General features: G+C 33.7%; 2 protein-coding genes across 6 annotated transcripts in view; one reads left to right on the top strand and one right to left on the bottom strand.

Moving 5' to 3' along the window:
- Nucleotides 1-22,176, bottom strand: part of LOC127857968 (uncharacterized) — a 209,465-nt gene that overhangs the window by 25,919 nt on the left and 161,370 nt on the right. The gene's annotated exons all lie outside the window — the stretch shown is intronic.
- LOC127857965 (discoidin domain-containing receptor 2-like) overlaps nucleotides 2,601-22,176 on the top strand; it is a 99,871-nt gene continuing 80,295 nt past the window's right edge. For both annotated transcript variants that reach the window (XM_052394760.1, XM_052394759.1), the window contains exon 1: nucleotides 2,601-2,829. In XM_052394760.1, the coding sequence (XP_052250720.1) occupies nucleotides 2,733-2,829 (97 nt within the window). In that variant the 5' untranslated portion in view covers nucleotides 2,601-2,732. The remainder of the gene's footprint in view (nucleotides 2,830-22,176) is intronic.

The following is a 22,176-nucleotide window of genomic DNA, read 5'->3' as shown; positions in this document are numbered from 1 at the left end:
TAAAGTGTATTTGGGATGATAAAAAAATACACTTGAAGAGTATTAATGCTGGAAAAATGCAGAAAAAAATACATTTGTTTCTGTTAGAAGTGTGTCTTGTCTGCATTTTTAAGTGTATTAAATGCACATCAAATGCATATAAATACAATGCCAATACTGTTACATGTATTGTAATGGACATAAAATGCACTTGTTCTTGTAATTAAATGCTCTAGTGAATTGAAATAACCTTTTATAACGTTTTAACAATTAAAAATTCCTTTTTATATAAATTTTCTTTTGAAATGTGACACTTAAATGATTTTTGCACAACTAGTAAGAGATATCATTTGTGCTCATAATGCTTTATCATTACACTATATAATATCATTTGTTGTATGAAAATTACCCTTAAAATTCATGTGAAAGCTCAAGAGATCAATAGCAGCGTGCTATACCCTGCTCCTTTTTACATGACTTGATGGTATTTAGTCCCCAATTCTACATGGCTAAGGGAAAATTAATGTGAAGATTTGACAAATAAGTCTTAACTGGGATCCAATAGACAGACTTTCATATTACTTGTATTTAATTTAAATCATGATCTGAATTGCTCTTTGGCAAATCTTCGTTGGTCACAGTATTCAACTGAATTTTGTTAACTTTGTAGTGATTATATTTTACATATTTATCAGACAACATCTTTCTTCAAAAGTTTAACATGATTGCTTAGTTAATTTAGAAACAAGATCAATGCATCATAACATAAAATGAAAAAATGTGTAATAGTAAAAATGGCAGCAAAAAAGCACCAGATTATCTGCCTTAAATCTGAGACCATATGTTGATGTATTGGAATTTCTAATAAATAATGTGTCCCATAGTTGTAAAATTGTATAGTCGCATGCATGAGTGGTGTCAATGTCACAATACCAATTAAAGCCTATAATTTACTAAAACAATTTGAAGTTTGATGTGTGTTTTTTTCAAGATCTATTATATATATATATATATATATATATATATATATATATATATATTGTTGAAAAGTTAACATGCAATAAGTTTACTGTAATTAAGTGACAAATAGTTTTACTGATTTGGTTGGATGCATATATGCAGATATATCATGGTTTGTGCAGAGGACAGTAGCAAAAACAAGAGCTGTCTCCGTAGGATGACATACGCCCCCGATAAACGCTTTAATAGAAGTACATGTAATGAGCATTTTTCAAAACCTAAACGCTGACCCTAAGTTCAAGGTCAAAGGGGTCAAAATTTGTGTGTATGGGAAGGCCTTGTCCATATACACATGCATATCAAATATGAATGTTACATCTGAAGCGACATAGAAGTTATGAGCATTTTTTCGAAACCTAAATGCAAAGTGTGACGGATAGACAGACGGTCAGTACAATCACTATATGCCCTCCTTTGGGGGCATAAAAATGTGTTTCACATTGTTTTGGTAAATTAGTAATGTACAAACATGTAGTTAAAAGAACAGAATCATGAATTATAAAGTTATTGATTATAAAGTGTTGCTGGCATATTTGATGCATTCATCTAGCTATAAGAAGGTCTCTGTTTTATCCCCACTGGCACCGAATGAGGGTTCTCAAAATCTTTAAACAATATGAATAACTACATATAGGGTCGAGAGCCTTGTTGATATGGGGGCTAAACACCTGAAATCAAAGCGACCCAGGTTAAAGGCAGAGGCAAAATAAATAAACCAGAGGCCGCATGAGCCTGCTATACTCTGAACAAGTATTGTTTCTTCTCAGAAAACTGGCTTAAGTGTCTTACTAAGCTTTAGACTTTGAGTTTCAGAGCAATCTATCTAAAATAAATTGGTCAAATTAAATAATAATTTGTAAAAAATAAACATTCTGCACAAATTTAATTATTTACTTTACCTGTGTGCATGAATCATTTCAGTCTTGATGGTTAGTGAACTATGTCAAAAGCACCATAGCTATGAAACACTTGTATTTTGAATATTGCAATGTTCCACAGAAATGATGCTGATGATAATTCTACACGATGATGAATTACTAGATATATTTCTAAATTCCATTTCCACCAACAATTCGGTTATTCCACTACCAGTTCAAATGCTTCGTACACAGTTGAAAATAACACTATTCCACTCAACAACCGTGACACATGACATACTCAATTTTTCAACTTTTCGCAATTAAAATTGTCTCCTACTGTTATTGTTGTTGTTGTACTTTTGAAAGTAGTTCGAAAGATGGCGACCATTAACCCAGAGATTGATTTATGAAATAAATCGTCTGCTGATCCAGAGTGACATCTTGAATAAAAAACAGCCTTTTATAGATCTTTTCATACAGACATTTTCTTTAAAAATACAAAAATGACGTCTTTTTCTTTCTTTAAATGGATAAAAACATTAATGTTTAATGATTTATCAGTTATAAAAAATAGTTTATTATATTTTATATAACATCGGAAACACGGTTATGGGAGGTAACTCGTGACGATACTTTCTTTTACTGATCCACTCCACGCTTAACTATTAGATGATCTACCTCTAACGAAAATGAACTTGTCCGAAATATTTCGGAACTGCTCAGTTGTTTTCCCTGTCATTGGGCAATGCGTTAAGCAGATGGCAAGTGCTTCAATGATTGAATTTTAATTTTGGATGTTTTAACTCTTTTCTGTGAACAGGATATTTAATTTTTGTTGCATGGATTAACAATAATGACGGAATAGATGCAGTTATGGAGCGAACGTGTGGTCGGTTCATAAAACACCGTTGGGAGACAATTTTTGGTATTTGTTTACTATGCGCTTCGTACACGGTATCTCTCGAACTTGGTAAGTTTCTATTAAATTTACAATTAATTAAAGCATGTTTATTTCATATTAATTATGTTGACAATGAAACTATCATATTTTTTCTTCGAAGGAACAATTTGACGTTTGTGATGTCATATGGTAAATGTAGACCACTTAAATTTAAGAAACACTAAAGTTTTCACATGAGGCGTTAAAAATTGAAAACAATTCTTTAAGTATATATAACTGTATAAAAAGTTGTACTTAATCAATTAATTGAATTAAGATTTTTCAATGACAGAAAAGGTAGTTTTTAAAAATGTTTGGTCAAAGAAAATTGTAATAGTTTCGCGTATTAATTTACAGTTCATGCTGCATATCTACTCAATGTCCAACTACATAAAGTACACTCCCAGCGTTTTCTCCAAAAAACTTTTTTTTCGTGCCAGCAAGTGTTTACGCAGAGTTTGAAAGCGAGGTAGAATGCTGTGTTCCGCCGAGTTCGCTCATACCGCGGTGTGTATTAATTTAGCCTAGTCTGTACAGCGACCCCCGCGCAACTTTGCGTTAGCAATGTGCTACTTGCCAACGCAGAGGGCCGCCGCGTCGGCTTATCAATTTTGCCTATCATTCAACGTCTCGTCCAAAATCATGCAAACGCCGCGTATCGCGAAATTTTCTTAATCTGCCTCCGCGTTACTGCACGCGGCATATGGAGGGAAATTGGGGAAAACCAGTGGAGTGTACTGTACTAGGATATAGCAGTTTGTTTTCAAAGTCATAATATTTAAGACGCTGTTTACAGTGAATTGTTGAAGGCATATTAGGGGCATATATTAAGCCCCATACCCTGCTCAAATGACATATGTATAATATTTTTCCATATAATAACCATAAAGTATACCTCTCAATTAAAGCTTTCTGTTGAAAACAAAAATACTATATTAAGACATACATTTGCTACTTAAGAGACTTTTTATAAAAATAAATCCTGAAGTTTTCATCAAACTAAGTTAGATCATAATCCAATTGATCATATGTATCTAATCTTTTTTTTTTTTATTAATATTTTATAATAAAGTAGAATATAAACATGTTATCCTGCTCATCCAAAACAATATTTCCTGTTTTGTTGTAAAATTTCTCCATCTGAGTAGACTGAAGGGACCCGCCACCATTCCCTTATTCATGTTGTACACATAGATTTTACATGTAAAAAGTCGCCTCTTAATGAACCAGTAGTTGCATCACTGATGTTGTTTCAAGCTGTAATTGATTATAAATCCAGAAAGAAACTCAAGGGTCAGATGGAATTGATGAGTTAACTTCAGAGATCAGAAGAAGTCCACTACAAACTATTCAGTTTCAAAATACTGTCATTCTAAATATAATGATAAGTGTTCAAATTTGCTTAGATCTTTTGTAAGATTGTGTGGGTAAATTGCATATGAAAATACTTAAACAGGTATGTATGTACAGCTACATAATAAAATATTTTATTATAGCTTTACAATATTAAAGGAACTTACTATTAAAAGAACCCTTAAATATGAAAAGTCCAAACTAGCAATATAGTTTAATAATTTACACATGTACTCACTGCACAATGCATTTTACCATACAATTATAGATCAAGTAAGCATTCTTGGTGGCAATTTTGGATAACTAGCAGATAAACAGTGCATTATTATACAGAGGAAATCAGCGTTCAAAGATAGGGAGAAGCCTTTTTCTACAGATAGCAGGGCTATCACAAATATTGATTGAAGTGCTGGTGTTTACTCCCTACGCACACTTGACAGAAGGAGACAATGGGAATTAAATATGAACTGAGTCACTCAGTGAGGCAGAGGCATTCAGTGAGCACAATACACTTGGTAGTTGATATACCTGACAGAGCAGAGCAAGCCGTGAATTGAACTGATTTCTCCATTTCATAAATAAGCAATGCTCAAAGCTTAATATTGAACTAAGAATTACAAAATTGGTGTTAATTAGTTTAGTAGCTGTGTGTCAGATTGCAATCAAATATAACCACTAAATTGAATGATTATTTTTGTTATTGAAAAACAACAATATTATTTTATTTTAAACATTTAAGCATATGAAAAATGTCAGTGCATCACATTATAACAAAAGTGAACTTGAAGCTGCAAGCTCCTCCCCCTAAGGAGGGTTTCTTTTCAATGAGGTGCAGATTCATTTTACACATCATAGTATGCCACCAAAGGCTTACATTTTATTGATGGTCACAAGCTATGTGCAACTAAGTCACCACAATTGAGTCCAGTTGTAAATCCTAATACTTTTGAATGATTTGCACTTGATGACATGTTTGCACACACCTTGTTTACCTGACATGTTCCCACAAACATAAAACAAACTTAAATTTGCTCATGGTACTGACTTCGTTTTATACATGTATGTGGCCAACAAGTTGTAATTTATTTGAAAATGCTGAAGATTCGTCCAGTCATTATTATTGGCATTATTTCAAATATTTGGATCACCAGTAAATTTTTCAGTAAACTGGATGTTAATTTCTATATACATTAATAAAAAAATATAAAAAACTCAAATGCACCGTATGGAGTGTGCAAGTGGAATTTTTACAATTGAGTTAATTTAATGGTTTTGTTAGCTTGTTTACAGTATACAAAGCATGAATAGACAAGACGCCAGTTTTGATGCTATCTTAATTCTTCATAATTAACAGAGAAAGTGTGTATTACAAAATTTCTCCTAGAGAGACCTTTTGCTATGGTACAATGTGCGGAGAGGTCTTTTGCTATAGTACAATGTGCGTAGCATAATTGCAGAGCTGCAGATTGAATTACAAAATTAATATAAAAAAAAGTGTGGGTGACGTTTTTTCATGATAATTTTTGTGGGTGATAAAGCAGATTTTAATCGCCTGATTGCCAGCTATGAGAGTAGGAGGTGTAAAGTTGCACAAACGGTTGTATAGCTGTCTATTAGAAGGTCTGTCATTTTTGACAAGGTAGTAATTAATTATCATTTGTGAGATTTACTACTTATGAAAAACAGACACGTTTTCTTGACATACTAAAACATTTAAGGTTATTCATTTTCCTGTGACTTCCTGTATTTTAAAAAACTGTACATTTTTGAGGACTAACAGGCCTAATTCTACGGACCACTTACTCAATTTGGCTTGTATTAAGGCTCTTTTGCTATTAAATAAATTACAAACCAAAAATAATGGCATGTCTGTTAATCAATGCTATTTTTATTATAATCTAATACCCAATTTGGTACCCCCAACACCTCTCCATATTCCATCCAATGCTTTTGCAAATCCATATTGTATATATTACTGGAAGTTTATAATTTACTCATTAATCTATCATTGTTATTTTGCCCTTATTGTATATATTTTATATAATTGGGTGAAATAAACTATGCGTTCTGTTCTATAATTCATTCATAATTTTGTATCAATATATCAAATCCTCTGTTTTGTTTGACAGTCATGATTTGATATGAACAATATCTTGAAATCAGTCATTGCAAAGTCAGACTTAAGGTGATTCGTTTGGCTTAAGAACAAAAGACTTGATGTAACACCTGGTCCAGTTTTTGCTGGACTTAAGTTAAACTTGCATGTCATGTTAATTTATCTTTCATCATCATAACCATTGTGGAATATTTTCTTACAAATATTTTACATTTTATTGATGGTATATTATGTGAATATTATAACGCCTGAATTGTATAACCAGCAATGTGACTACATGTATCATGATATTGCAATTTTAATACATGTACCCGGATACATGTATACAATTTTGTTTTAATCTTAAAGCTTTGTTCAAATTAAAACATTTTCCTCAATATGAATATTATGAAACTTCTTTGATGCACAGTTCTAAAATTGTGCAACTTTATATATTTTTATGCCCTCCTTCGAAGAAGAGGGGGTATATTGTTTTGCTCATGTCGGTCGGTCGGTCCGTTGGTCGGTCGGTCTGTCCACCAGATGGTTTCCGGATGATAACTCAAGAACACTTAGGCCTTGGATCATGAGTCTTCATAGGTACATTAATCTTGACTGGCAGATGACCCCTATTGATTTTCAGGTCACTAGGTCAAAGGTCAAGGTCACAGTGACTCGAAACAGTAAAATGGTTTCCGGAAGATAACTCAAGAATGTTTACACCTAGGATCATGAAACTTCATAGGAACATTGATCATGACTGACAGATGACCCCTATTGATTTTCAGGTCACTAGTTCTAAAATTGTTATTGCTAGCCACCAAAACAAGTAGCACTCTGGAAGATTGTCTCACCTACAATGTAACATGTTTGAAAATTTTGCACCTAATTTTATATGCAAAGATCTTCGCTCTTGAATTTTATTTTTTTATTGAAGTGCTCTTGAAAAATACCTTTTCAGTTCAAGTAATTTTTCTTGTTCATGAAAAGTTTGCACTTTGCATACATAAGTGGTTGTTTAATTTCGAAAGATAAGTCCTAACACATGTGTAAAGAAAGGTGCAGCATTTGCAATTTTTTGTTAAAATCTCAGATATTTCAAAATTTCATTCCAAACATGATTTACTCAGAAGCCTTATCAAATAAGTTGTTTAATTTTAATTGAAGATAATATGTTTTGTTTGTCAGTACTCAGTATAATTGTTTCAGTCGTTTTGAGACAAAGTGTCAGACTCATAAACATTTAATTCCAATAAAATAACATCAGTCACATTGAAATCTTTGAAAAACAAAAATATTTATATTCTGAAAATATTTTTCAGTCTTTAGTAGTATTTGAAACAACAAGAGGTCTTTAAGTCATTTATTTTTAAGGTTGATGTCTGATTTGTGAGGAAAATCCTCTAGCTGTGTATCCTAAGACCAGATTTCCACTTGTCTTCCGCCTACCGTAGGTTTCTACATATAGCGCGCTCCCGTGTATAGCGCGCAGGCTGTTTTTTTAATGCAAAAATGGAGAAAAAAATATTTAAAGACAATAAAACCACCAGATCGGACCGAAAATGGCCGCCATTTTACTATTGCACAATCCAATAATCTGGGGCATTGGAAAGCTTAATTAAGCATTCAAAATAGGAAGCGTCATTATGATTAGGAGCATGGGTTGCATAGCACTATACTTTTCTGACAATTTTGTAATTTTCTAGCAAAGGATTAAAGATTAACAGTCCACGTGCATTTCGTGAAAAACGTGAGAATTAGTGTACATCGTGTGATTTTTCCTCGTGGAAAGCATGGGCATTACCGGTAAATTTGAATGTCGCATGGGAGACAGGGATACAGTTGTTAAGGTACACCACTGTTGAATGTTCAATATTTATACACACAAAATGCAATTGCATATCTTCACGTTCTCAAGTGTAAATTAGTGTCTCAAATGTCAATTAGCGTCTAAACAAGTCGTGATACATATTACTCAATAACATCTGCCAATTAGGAAGTGCAAAATGACACCCTTTCACACCTACCGTTACCCTAAAAAAAGACCTCGTTCGCACCTACCCTTGCCTGCTCTCCGGACTGTCGACAACAATCCCCATCGGAATTCATCAATAAAGACGTGTAAAATCACAAACAAAGAAATGTCCGCAAGTTTATTCAAACAAATTTATTTTCCACCAAAACTTCTTCTACCGCATTCATATCTACCAGTAGCGACTTCTCGTTGTTTCGACAATGGCCCCTCAGTCTGTACCATTATACTATACTTGCAATTAAACCGCGCGTGTTTTCACGTTTTCCTTTGATTAAAATACGCCGCTGTTAGTTAGCATAGTGTGTGAGTAAAACGATAAAATTAATTATCACCTTCTCATTTCAATTGAAAATCGGCAGAAAGTTGTAACATCGACGACATAGAACTAATTATTTAATTATCACTCTTAAATTTAGATCAATATTCAGCTTGGACATAAGTAATTTATTGTCACGCTTATTTTCATTTTTAATCTTATAATACGACATTTGCGACCGGCCGCTATTATGTTTGCAGACGCAATATTAACTGTGTATTCATAGCTCCACCCATTTTTACGTTTCATTTAACAACGTCATTTCATGTGTAAGCGAGCTCAGTTTGATTGGCCAGCTACCATGTGCACTTCAATAACAATAAGATCAAGCGATGTCTCGATACAGGTGCAGACCGGTTTTCGTTCACTCTACAAATTGCGAGTACTTTCATTGAAACAAAGAGAAACTATAGAAAACCAGTTTCGGGTTAAAATGGCGGCTGTTTTCAATGAAATTTTACGAGATTTTAGCATTTTCGCAAATCAGATTTTTCTTGAGCCCAATTCTCAATATTATTGCAAATGGCTCAAGTGGCGAACGACAGCGCAAAACCTGATTATAGGGTGGTAGTTTTGTGGAAAAAAACATGGTGGCCATTTTTATTATTTACGATTACACAGCATATTTTTACCAATTTAGCAGCCAGGATAGCGTTGTATCAATGTATAGCGCGCACCAGCTTTTTAATTTGAATTTTGGAGGTAAAACAATGCGCGCTATACGTGGAAACCTACGGTAATAAAAGTTGAAATCAGTTGGATAATTTTACAGACATCTGTTTTTATTTTGCGATTAATCCTTCAATCAATAGTTTAATCTGCCAAATGACCGTGTATAAGGAATTACAACAATATTGTCACACTGTTTATCACGTGTATTTCACATTTTAGCTGCTGTTTAAACAAAACCTTGACAAGTTTCATTGAACTGTAAATAAATATCTGACTTTGACAAATAAAGAAATGGGGCGAAAGTGAATGCGTTAATAGACTGAACAAATATATTGACAACTCTGTGTTGTTTTCTTATTTCTAAGATTTGAATTATTTGTTTGTAAGGGTCATGACTCGTCTCACACTTTTGTGTGAGACCATTACAGAATTGTTTGTGACATTTTATAATCATTTGAATCCTGGGGCTATTGTTGACAAAGTAAGTAATCCTGCTGGGTTTTATTTCAGACTAACGCACTTGAAGACATTGTTACAGTTTATTAGTAAAGGAAAACGTTTTGTCTTGTTTGAATATTAAATATGGCATTGTTTGAAATGTAATAAATAAATTGCTCTTTCTTGATACAAAATTTGTAAGTATAGTTTTAAGAATACATAACTTAGTGGAGAAAGCTGTTCTTTATCTTCTATGTATTCACTACATTATGATCCTTTATGGTTTTATTGGTGAAACTTTATCCATTTAAAGGGATCTTTTCACGGTTTGGTAAATTGACAAAATTGAAAAAAGTTGTTTCAGATTGGCAAATTTTCGTTTTAGTTATGATATTTGTGAGGATGCAGTATTACTGAACATTTACCATAGTCCAATATAGCCATTATATGTATCTTTTGACGATTTGAAAACCTAAAAATTATAAAGCGTTGCAACACGAAACGATTGAATAATTTGGAGAGTTCTGTTGTTGTCGTTTAAATTTACGAAACTACGAAGATTGCTTATATAAGGTATACAATACTTAAATTGTGTATACTCAGCGGAATAGCCGAGAGAGCTTGTGCGTTTTTACTTCAGACTAACTCCAGGACTCCGGGGGTCACTGGTTCGAGCCCTGGTTCCGGCTACTTTTTTTCCTTTTTTTAATTTTATTCTTGATTTTTTACTGGAGCTTTTAAGATCCAATGTTTACATTTATCAATATAAAGCATTTAATGACAAAATTCAAAATATGCCAAAATCTGTGAAAAGGCCCCTTTAAAACTTGTAAACTCAGTCAGTCTGATATTTTTGTACCACAATTATATTGCCATTATGCCCATATGTATTGGTGTAAGACTGTATGTTGCATCTAATGCTTCTCACAGCTTCTGTTTGAAGGGAACACTGCAAGGAAGCTTCTCTGGGAACCCCTTGTTATAATGGACTTGGTTCTTGTGCAGTGTTATTGATTGTAGCCCCATTGATAATTCCTGCCACACATTCAAGGCTCTTCCATAAATTATTCAGAGCTGTTACAGTATACATATCACAGTTGATAGACTTTTAGACTTTTAATGACTGTTCTGTTGACAACAAATGGTATGGGATGACAGCTTTGGTAGGGACTTCAATGAGATAAAATTGACCAGTTTTGAGTTGAATCAAGAATTAACTATTTATATCCCTCTTTTTAGTAGCTCATGGTTTCTTTGTCATAAATTTACTTCATATAATGACACACCAATGGGACTATTTATCCTTTTGAATTGATCATGTCAAAATTATGATTTAAAGAACAATTTTCTTGCTTAAAGCCTTTGCATATGATATGTTTTTTTCTTTGCGGCTCTTTCTTTAAAAAAAAAGAACAGATAAGCTTACATTTTGTCAACTTTAGTGACTATCTGTTGACATCGGATATGGTTTACAGATTTGACATGATTGGCCCACCACTGGCTGACTTTTTTTAAAGATTTTAATCTAAGGTTAGATTATTGTGTGTGTACCTTCACCACAGAAATGGCCCCCCTGCGTTGCTCCACAGTATTAATCTATTGTCTTTGCATGGCTAATTGTCAATCAAATCTGTCACAAATTTCTGTTTTTGGTGTCAAAGGTGTTTTCTCACTTTTGATTAATTAATATGATCACAAATACCATGCTCTAAGTGCTTACCCCATTACTGATAATATTACTTTCACTATAATTTAGCATTTTGAGAATAACAACAGTAAAAAAATCATTTTTGAATTACTATTCATTGTATGAGTTATAAATTAATAAAGTAATACTGATAGACTTAAATTATTAAAAACCACCCATTAGACAAGAGGCCAAGTAAAAATTATGCATGCTTATTAGCACAGCAATTTTGATTGACAAGGTTACATATTACTATCATACATTAACATCTGACACCCAAGTTTTATTACTTGTGCAGTATCTACTTCCTTGAATTAACTGGTCGGGCCTGGCTAATATGACCAGTGGCCAATTTATTGGCTAATTATCAGTAATTGGGTGCTGGTAAAATAATCATATCCTGTAAAGTAGTCCATATAATACTGATAAGTCAGTGCCCCCCAGCAGAAAGCCTGTGCAAATACCCTGCAAATCAGCAGTAATGTTGTTACATTAGTCCAATTAGATTATGTTTGAAGTATGCTTATCTTCGGGTCAGCAGCAATGATTTGTTACTTGTTGACTCCTAAGGAAGCCTTAATCACAATCATTGTCTGGTCATTAGCACAGTGGCATCAAAACTAATGTGTACACTGGCACATAGAAGCCAGGGGCTTATCAGATGTTATTATGGACATGCTATGTGCTTCCAGACTGCATCTGGGTGCATTGCACAATATTTGTTGACACTGAAACCAGACCAAATTGGTGCCAGACTGTGTTGTCATTTTTTGTTATAAAATCATTTAATTTTATTTGGACTGGTTGTTAACAGTGCTTAAATATTATCTTTTTTTGTTTATTTTGGGCTGTCAATTGTTGTTTATTCAGCGTGTGTGTGTGTTATATAGACAAGTTGTACATGAATAACTTCTGAACCTTTTTTTTTTTTATTCAATATAATACATACAATGTATACATGAATATATACAACATAGTGATTGTACAAAGCAATAAAGTTCAGACATGTTATACAAGATATGCTAATATGTATTTTTTTTAAAGAGAAAAGAAAAAAAATAATAGAAGAATTGTTATGAAAAATGATGAGTTGTATAAAGTCGGAAGAAAGCATACTGGACTTGTGTGTTTCGTTGTATATTCAAAATGATCTTATAAGATTGAAAAAAAAAACATACAAAAATATTTTAGAAAGATAAACTTACATTAGAGTGAAATGTATATAAGTGGACAAACGTCATGAGAATTTAATCCGATTCCGTTTTTGTTCAAAGTTTTGTAATGTGTCATTACTGAGGGCTATTTCTTTCTCAATCTGGACTTTAAGTTTGAGACTATGGATAAAACAATTAAAATTTGGTACTTGTTTTTTGAACTTCATGTTAAAGATGAACAATTTCATCATTATAAGAATATAATTCACAATATTATTACAATCTTTTGATTTCAATGAGTAAATTCCGAAACTTATATTTAAGAAAGATAGTTTTACGTTTAGTTGCTGTTGTTCAAGAAAAGATGTTAATTGATTCCAAATAGGCTGGATGTGTTTGCACTCCCAAAACAGGTGTTCTATAGTTTCGATTTTTTCACTGCAGAAGTCACACAGATTTGAATTAGATAATTTGCATTTAAAGAGATATTTATTTGTAGCTATAATTCTATGAATGTATTTATATTGAAAATTTCTCAGAGTGCTTTCAATAGTTGCTTTATATGGCATGGTAAATATGTGTTTCCAATTAAGTTCATGTACTCCGAAAAGGACTTGCCATTTATTTTGGGTTTTTGAGTTTTCTGTAGGGTTTTTAATTTGTAGTGTGTAAAATATTTTATTTGTTTTGTTTTTTCTTCCAAGTATATTTTCTACGAATGTTGTTTGAGTACATGGTGTATTATTTGTATTGATTTCAGATTTAATATGTATGGGTATGCTTTTGATTAATGTGTAGTACTTCAAAAAATTATTTGAAGGTATTCCGTATATGTAGCATATATCATTAAAAGAGTAGAAATCCTTAATTCTGTAGTCATATAATTGGTCGACATATTTAATGCTTCGTTCAAACCAATCTTTATAGAAAAACGTCTTATTGTTTGAAGTTATGTCTTTATTGTTCCATAGAATAGTTTTGCTGCTTGTTTGGGTTTCTAGGTTATGAGTGACATCACTCCATGCTGATAGAACATCAGACAGAAATATGTTTTCGTTTGCAATTTCATGTAAGATAGTATTGCTGATGTTACATTCAAAGAGTAAGGAGTCACCATATTTTTTTAGAATTTTCTGATAGAATAATTTCCATTTACTTGTATTGGCATTATCTAGGTATCTTTTAACCCAGCTGCATTTGATTGCATTCAAGAATGAGTCAATGTTCGTTAATTGGATACCTCCATTTTCTACAGATTGAATTAACTGAGTTCGTTTTATTTTTTCAGGCTTACCGTCCCATATGAAATTAAATATTGCTGATTTTATATCGTTAATAATATCATTTGGTGGATTTGGGAGGACTGTTAATACATAAATTAATTTAGGAAGTGCAAACGTTTTCAATACTGTGTTTTTTCCGATAAGTGTAAGTTTACGGTGATGCCATGATTTTAAGCAGTTTTTAAAATTCTGTAATTTAGGTAGTATGTTTTTAAGAACTGTATCTTTTTCATTATTTGTGAAAGTAATTCCTAACGTTGTGGCTTCATCGGATGTCCAATTAAATTTCATTTCTTTTTTATATTGGACATTATTTTGTTTTAATTTACCTACTCGTAGCACAGTACATTTACTTTTGTTTAGTTTCAGACCCGATGTCATTCCGTAAAGGGTTAGCGATTCTATTAGGTTATAGTAAGAATCGTGAGTGTCGTTTAAAAAATAAGTTGCATCGTCAGCAAATAGGGACTGTTTGATTTCTTCGTCAGGTTCTAGTGATATGCCTTTTATGTGTTTATTTGATTGGATGTGATGTGATAGATACTCGATGCAGATAATAAATAGCGATGATGAGTGTGGACATCCTTGTCGAACCCCTCGTTCGATGTTAAAACTGTTTGAAAAGAAGCCATTGTTAATGATTAAACTGTTAATATCGTACCTTCTGAACCTAGAACAAAACTAAGGTTGGATTTTAATGTCATTAAGATACATTTGTCGGTAAAACGTGAACTTGTTATGTAATGCTTCAAACAATAAAATTTCAAAATTAATCATTACATACTTTGTATTGACAGACATGTTTACTTTCTGAGTTTCAAATATTTATTCAATCTTTGTGTCAACCATCCATGACTTTTAGCAAGCTCTTTTTGGTCGTCTTGTCTCCTTTCTGTCAAAAGGTTAAAAGGTTTGATGGTAATTAGTTCACTTATATCTGGCAGATGCCTGTGTTGCCTAAGTGTCTGAACCCCTCTGTTCTTATTGCTTGTGTCATTAGATATTTTCTCTTCTTTTCTTTTGAGGTTCATTTGTCAATCTTATTCAAATTAATGCATATGTATTGAAGTCCAGAAAAATGTGGACAAATGACTGGCATTGTTAACTTTGTCAGCATTGCCCATAATTTGGTTGACTTCATATTCTATGGACATATTTAAAGTCTTATATGGTTTATTTAAATAATATTTGAAATTATTAGTTTGGAGAAAATGAATTTCTGCTTTTGTAATTTAAATCCATGTTGTCTAAATATACTTAAGAAAAAAAGTTATTATTTATTTACCCTACCTGTTTTGTAACATGACCTCTACTAACCACATAACAGTTAAATGAAAATCTTTGTGCTGGTAATACCGTTCTCAGATAAACATCAGTTTAGGTGTTAATAAAGATTAGAATGATACTTCTTCTTAAGGGATTTTCACAACTTCTTATTCACTGTTCCTATCATCTTTAAGGTTATTGTAAATGTGTTTTTTTGTAAATCGTCAAGACGTACCACTTGCAGTGCAAATAGAATGTTATTTTAGCTAGATAATGACCACTTAACAACAGTTTGGTGTTCAAATTATGTCCATCTTGTCACTGTGATGATCCAACCAGGTGACAGGTATAATTAGTAGCTTGAAGCCCCCTAAGGTAAACGGCATTTGAAGTACCTGTCACCTTAGGTGGAGGGACCCCTTAACAGAAAAGAGAAGAAAAAGATCAAATAAGTGATCTTCATTGATTATGTTTTGCCCAATCATACAGAGGTGTCAATATTATTGTGTTTGATTTATAACAGATTCTGTAGCCTGTCATTTTAGTAATTTGTTTTCTTTCTTTCATCTTGGCTGATCTTTAATGATTACATCAAATGGTTGGGGCAGTGTACATGTTCGATAAGGCGTATTGGTCTTAATGCTGTCTCTGTTGAAAATTTGCCTGCCATTTTAGGAATAGAAATTAGCACATTTATTATCCCCACGCTTTTTGAAAAAAAGGTGGGGATATTGTGGTGATCTCCGCCGTCCGTCCGTCCGTCCGTCCGTCTGTCCGTCCGTCTGTCCGTCCGTCCGTCCTGGCCACTATCTCCTCCTACACTAAAAGCACTAGAACCTTGAAATTTACACACATGGTAGCTATGAGCATATGTGCGACGGTGCACTATTTGGAATTTTGATCTGACCCCTGGGTCAAAAGTTATAGGGGTTGGGGTGGGGCCGCGTCAGAAATTATCACTCATTTTTTTAGGTTATTTTACATTTACTTCTTTATTTCTACACCGATTCACTTCAAATTGATACTGGACCTCACCTATGACAATACGGTCAATCTCAACCATGCATGGCCCCATTCCCAACCCTGGGGCGCCCCGCCCACATAGGCCACACCCACCAAAAATTTCCATTTACTATAATTTTTTCATTTCTACACGGATTCACTTCAAATTGATACTGAACTTTTGTTATGACATTAGGGTCAATCTCAACTATGCATGGCCCCAATCCCAACCCTGGGGCGCCCGCCCACATAGGCCACACCCACCAAAAAAATCCATTTACTATAAAAAAAATTTAGGTTATTTTACATTAACTTCTTCATTTCTACACTGATTCACTTCAAATTGATACTGAACCTCTCTTATGACAAAACGGTCAAACTCAACTATGCATGGCCCCGTTGCCAACCCTGGGGCGCCACGCCCACATAGACCACACCCGCCCAAAATTGCCTTTTACTATAATTTCTTCATTAATACACTGATTCACTTCAAATTGATACTGAACCTCTCTTATGACAATACGGTCAATCTCAACTATGCATGGCCCCATTACCAACCCTGGGGCACCCCGCCCACATAGGCCACACCCTCCCAAAATTGCCTTTTACTATAACTTCTTTATTTTTACACCCATTCACTTCTAATTGATACTGAACTTCTCTTATGACAATACAGTCAATCTCAACTATGCATGGCCCCATGATCAACCCTGGGGCGCCCTTGGGTCAAACATGCGGCGTGGGGATACGCGTCGGCCTCTGCCGCGCCATTTCTAGTATTTTTTTAATTTCAGCATAGAGCAAAGTCGGGTAATTTCGACACCTTAAGAGTAAAATTTGATTTAGTCCTGATGTGTCGAAATTACCCTCCAAGTGCCCAAACTAAATGAAAAACACCGTTTTGACTTGTTGATATTTGCTAACGAACGTTATTATCGTTGCCGGCATAATTCAAAACTTCAAGCGATTTAACTAAATGCGGCGGAGTGTAATTTCGACAGTAAGCGGCTAATTTCGACAGTCAGCGGCTAATTTCGACTTGTCTTTGTATTAATTTTCAACAACTGTTTTAATCAGTTATTTACATTGTATGTCTCAATTGATAGAATTTCACGATCTCTTTAATGTCTAGTGTTAATTAGGCTCGATTGTTCATTGTCGGCTCGGGTACTGCTAAAATTTACCCCGGGTACATTGAAGTATACTTACATGTACCCCGGGTACGGTAAATATACTAAAACGTACCCGGTCGAAATTAGACTGTACCCGAGTTTTATTCCCGCCCTAAATCAGATGTCGTAAAACGCGCTACCGATTACCGTTATTACGAAACAAACTTCTGTTGTTTGTTTTTATAAACTGCATCAACATGCTTTTTGAGTATGGATTCCGATAATATAGAGGCAATTTAACAGAAAATTGACATAAATATGAACATAATTAATCTAAAAAAAATAGCTGACGACGACCGATTTAGCGTAAAAATTCCCGGGTAGATTTTAGTATATTTATCGTACCCGGGGTACATATAAGTATACTTAAGCGTACCCGGGGTATATGTAAGTAGTACCCGAGCCGAAAATGACCAATCGATTGTTAATAAGGTTGTGGTGGTTTAGTGGATGTGATGTCCGCCTAGCGATCAGGAGAGAGTGTTTTAATAAGTCGTAGGCTTTCCATGCAGTGGAGCTTTAATTAATAGGATTATACTAAACTAGTGTTAATTTGCAAATCAGAGAATTATAAATAAATTGCATTTAGAGTTCGTATTGTGCTCCCACTTGACTCAATATACAGTACAGACACCGTGTACTTAAACAAACGCCACTCGCCGTAATGTTCATCTCACTGTTAGCTTACCAATATGAACCCCGCGATAGGTGTTCAGATCAAATGTCGCGGGGGCCGTTTGCCATAGACTAACACCGCGAATCACCGCGGACCCATAATATCTACCGCGGTGATCATCGTGTTCGCTAAATATAATTGAACATAAACGTATTGAATTGATCCCTTTAATTTAAGAGTGATAATTAATAAATAAATTCTATTTTAATGTACATGCTGGTCGAAAGGATGTGATAAGTATTTAAAATATATTGGCGACAATAAAACGCCTCCGATACATATGTGTCAACTGTATCTATCGAATACATGCAACTTCTCCCTTCTTTAATTATCCATTACTCGATAATCCCATATACGCCCGATTTCCGTTTTTAAAGCAAATTATCTGAGGGAAATATAGACGATAAGAGTGCTCAAGAATGCCATAAACATAAACCAAAGACCTATCAATATACATTGTATATTGATAGGTCTTTGCATAAACGTTCGCAATTTTCGAAAGTATCAAATGAATTTCGGCATATGATTCTATTTAAAGGTTTGATGAACTGCATGTAAGCCCCTAAACAATACAGTTGTATTCCAACATGCGAAAATCATCTTACACGGTTTGCACGCGCCGGGTACAGCTATTTTCGGTTAGCAACTTCTAGATAAAATAAATGAATTTCTTTGTCCTGATAAAAAGCGCGCGAAAATTGGCGTGGGTGTATTTATTTGTAAAAACAAATTTCGTAGCGGGTACAACATTGTGATCATTTGATTTCCATTAAAAGTTTCGTTGTGAATTTCAACTAAAGTTGAAATATCTCGCGATATATTTGGCATTGCCATTAAGAGTTAATAGTATTGATCATCTAAACGCTTTATTTACGTTTCCGACGTTATGTACTGTACAAATTTAAGTGCATACGTGTGCACATACTTATAACATCTACATGTAGTACACATGTATATGATTTTCTTTTGTACATGTACATTTAAAACGCGTGAATGACCCTTGCAGACAGGTGTTTACGGTGGTTGCGCAGCATCCGAGATGATCACAGGTGATCCAATTAACGATATAATTAAGTAAAAAAAATACATTTTCATTAATCAATAACCTTCACAATCTTTAAATAGCTCTAATTTTATACAATCTGCTTGAAAAGATATAGAGAGAGCTAAATATAATATTCAATAAGCTGCGTCAACTATTTAAAGAGTAATTTTATTCAACGAATCTATCTTTCCATATGCGCTGGGAATGCTTGAAAACATTTGGAGTGTCGGAATTACCCACCATCGTATAAAATCGGAGGATAATTTCGACACCCCACAAATCATAGTTTAACAAACGATTTGCACTATTCAAACACAAATACAGGTCAAGTGAAACAAATTTTATACTAGAACTTGTACAAATACTAGAAATACAGCGAAATCCTGAAGGGACGTAATTGACAATTATGTAACCTCCCTTAGCGAAGCTCATAACGCTATAAAAATTCTCTAAGTAATACAATGTACGTATTTTAAATGACTCACTTACATGCAATTAGCGAGACGTTTGATAGAGAGATGTTATCTGGTGACGTTACAACACCAACTACGTCACATTTTACAACGAAATCATACGGGATGATGATGATTTAAGACTGGTCTGATAAATACTGTGAAAAGTGTCGAAATTAGACGACTGTCGGAATTACCCGACATTGCGCTATATCAAAAGAAAAAGAAAATAAATAAATAAAAGGTAGGTTTTTAAATCTGAATTTAACTAAAGGTAAACGACTGTCATTTACATCAGTGTGCATTTGAGAACATAGATTTTTATATATTTTTTGGGGCCATAAAGGTGAGAATTTGATATGGTAAAATGTATATTAATATTTATATGCTTGGACTATGAAACATGTATCTATACATGAAACTGCTCTCAATACAATATTTAAATCAAACACACAGTTTTATCATACTGCTCATTTCAAATTTCAAGCTTTAAAATTTGAAGAATTTTGCTAATGTCAGTATGAAAATATAAGAAATTTAATAACTCCACATTTATTTAAACTGAAGGTTAATTTATTGGCCACAAGTATTATTAATCAGCCACAAGTATCTTTTTTGTAAGGAAAAGGAAGTGATGTAGTTCAAAATCATATCATTTTGTCATCTAACAAATTTGTGTGATCTGGGGTTGGACTGTTTGCTTTAAAGCAATAAAATATGATTTATGACATTTTATTTAGCTGCACACCAAAAAATAGGATGTAAATATTACTTATGTTATGAGTGTTATTTCTGATATGAATGAAAATAAATGAAAATTAGTCATGTATTACATTTTTTGCACATTCAGTTTTCTTCCTTGTTACGGCATGCATTAAAGGGGCCTTTTCACAGATTTTGGCATTTTTTTAACTTATTCATTAAATGCTTTATATTGATAAATGTTAACATTGGATCATAAAAGCTCCAGTAAAAAATCAAGAAAAAAATTAAAAAAAGGTAAAGGACATTGCCCGGAGCAGGTTTCGAACCAGTGACCCCTGGAGTCCTGCCAGAGTCCTGAAGTAAAAACGCTTTAGCCTACTGAGCTATTCCGCCGAGTACACATTCTTGACGTATTTTATACCTTATATAAGCAATCTTCGTAGTTTAACAAAATTTAACTACAAAAACAGAACTCTCCAAATTATTCAATCGTTTCGCGTTGCAACGCTTTATAATTTTTAGGTTTTAAAATCGTCAAAAGATGCATATAATGGCTATATTAGAGCATGGTTAATGTTCAGTATTACTGTTTCCTCACAAATATCATAACTAAAACGAAAACTTAGAATCTGAAACAACTTTTTTCAATTTTGTCAATTTACCAAAGCGTGAAAAGATCCCTTTAATTTAGTGTATGTCGTTAATTGGCTTAATACAAAAAAATGTTGCACAATTAGTTCATTTTAAATGATGCCTTGCCTATGACAAGACTATCTTCTGCAAAAAATGGTGTGAACTTAATTTGGTTCACCATAGATCATGCAAACAGCCATGAAAAAAAGCAAAATGCAGAAGGTAAATTAATTAAGATAGTTATGACAAGATACATGGAATCATCAGCATTCTGAAGAAGAAACTTGAGCACAGTGCAGAGCCCAAAAGATCATGCTTTCCTTCATTTCCCTGGTAAAAAGAACCAAGTGAAAACAAAAATGTAGCTAGATAAACATAAGCAAATATTGTTTACACCAAGAAATGAGGGCCTGCAGGCCTTTCGTGAATGGTGAATGACAGTCTCAACGCCCCATCGGTTGGATGGATATGAGGCTCGTGTATCCAGTGTCGGAATTTTCTGACGGGAAAAGACGGAAAGTCTGGGAAAGGAATTCAGCTGCTATTGTTAAGTCAGGCCCTGATGGCTAAGGAGTTGGGTTATTTTGACAGTTATTGCCAAGGGAGGTGTTGGTATTTAATTGCTAAAATCCTCACAGTGTAAAAATCCGTATAGCTTTCCAACATGCTATCATAGACATCTTTCTGCACATTTGTTTTTAATCTTTTGCTAAGGCCAAAGCAAAAAACATGTATGCTGAGCTTCCCACCGCAATATAGACAAATATCAAGGATATGCTATTCGATCATGTGGGTCCACAAAAACAAGGGACATTTGGAAGCAAAAGCAACATCGCCCAACACCCTGTTGTTTAAATTGCTCCTGATCACTTCTAAACACTAGCATTCAGCAAATGGTGGCCATCAATGTTTTAGACATAAGCATTTTCTGTGGATTCTTAATTTGACATTGTTTATTTCATGGGAGTAAACCATGATTAATAACATCATCATTTTGAAAAAGGTGCTTTATATGTTTTGGTCGTACTTTATATACATGTAATAGTCAGAATAAATAGTTATCCCATTGTGATATGCATTCTGTTAAATTGTTTGGAAATAAGAGTCTTTTGAATGCAGATTTTTCGAAGCCATGATGTCCTAAACACACATGTATATGCTTATGTTGCCTTGTATTCTTCTTAATACATGTTTTGAATGAGGACAGCAATTGTTGGGGTACAGAAAACACATCAAGTGATAGAATCCTGACAGCTTTATGACCATTTTATTGACTTTTCTTTGCTGGCTTTGGATTAACTCTACCATGCTTATTATCCCTCTCACTTTGTGTTCCCAGACAAGGTCATTTAGTTCTTTGAAGAAAGTCCATTTAACTGTGTGAGAGAGTGGG

Source organism: Dreissena polymorpha, chromosome 14 (genome assembly GCF_020536995.1).
Source record: "Dreissena polymorpha isolate Duluth1 chromosome 14, UMN_Dpol_1.0, whole genome shotgun sequence".
Lineage (NCBI taxonomy): Eukaryota > Metazoa > Mollusca > Bivalvia > Myida > Dreissenidae > Dreissena > Dreissena polymorpha.
This window is presented reverse-complemented; position numbering and strand designations above follow the sequence as displayed.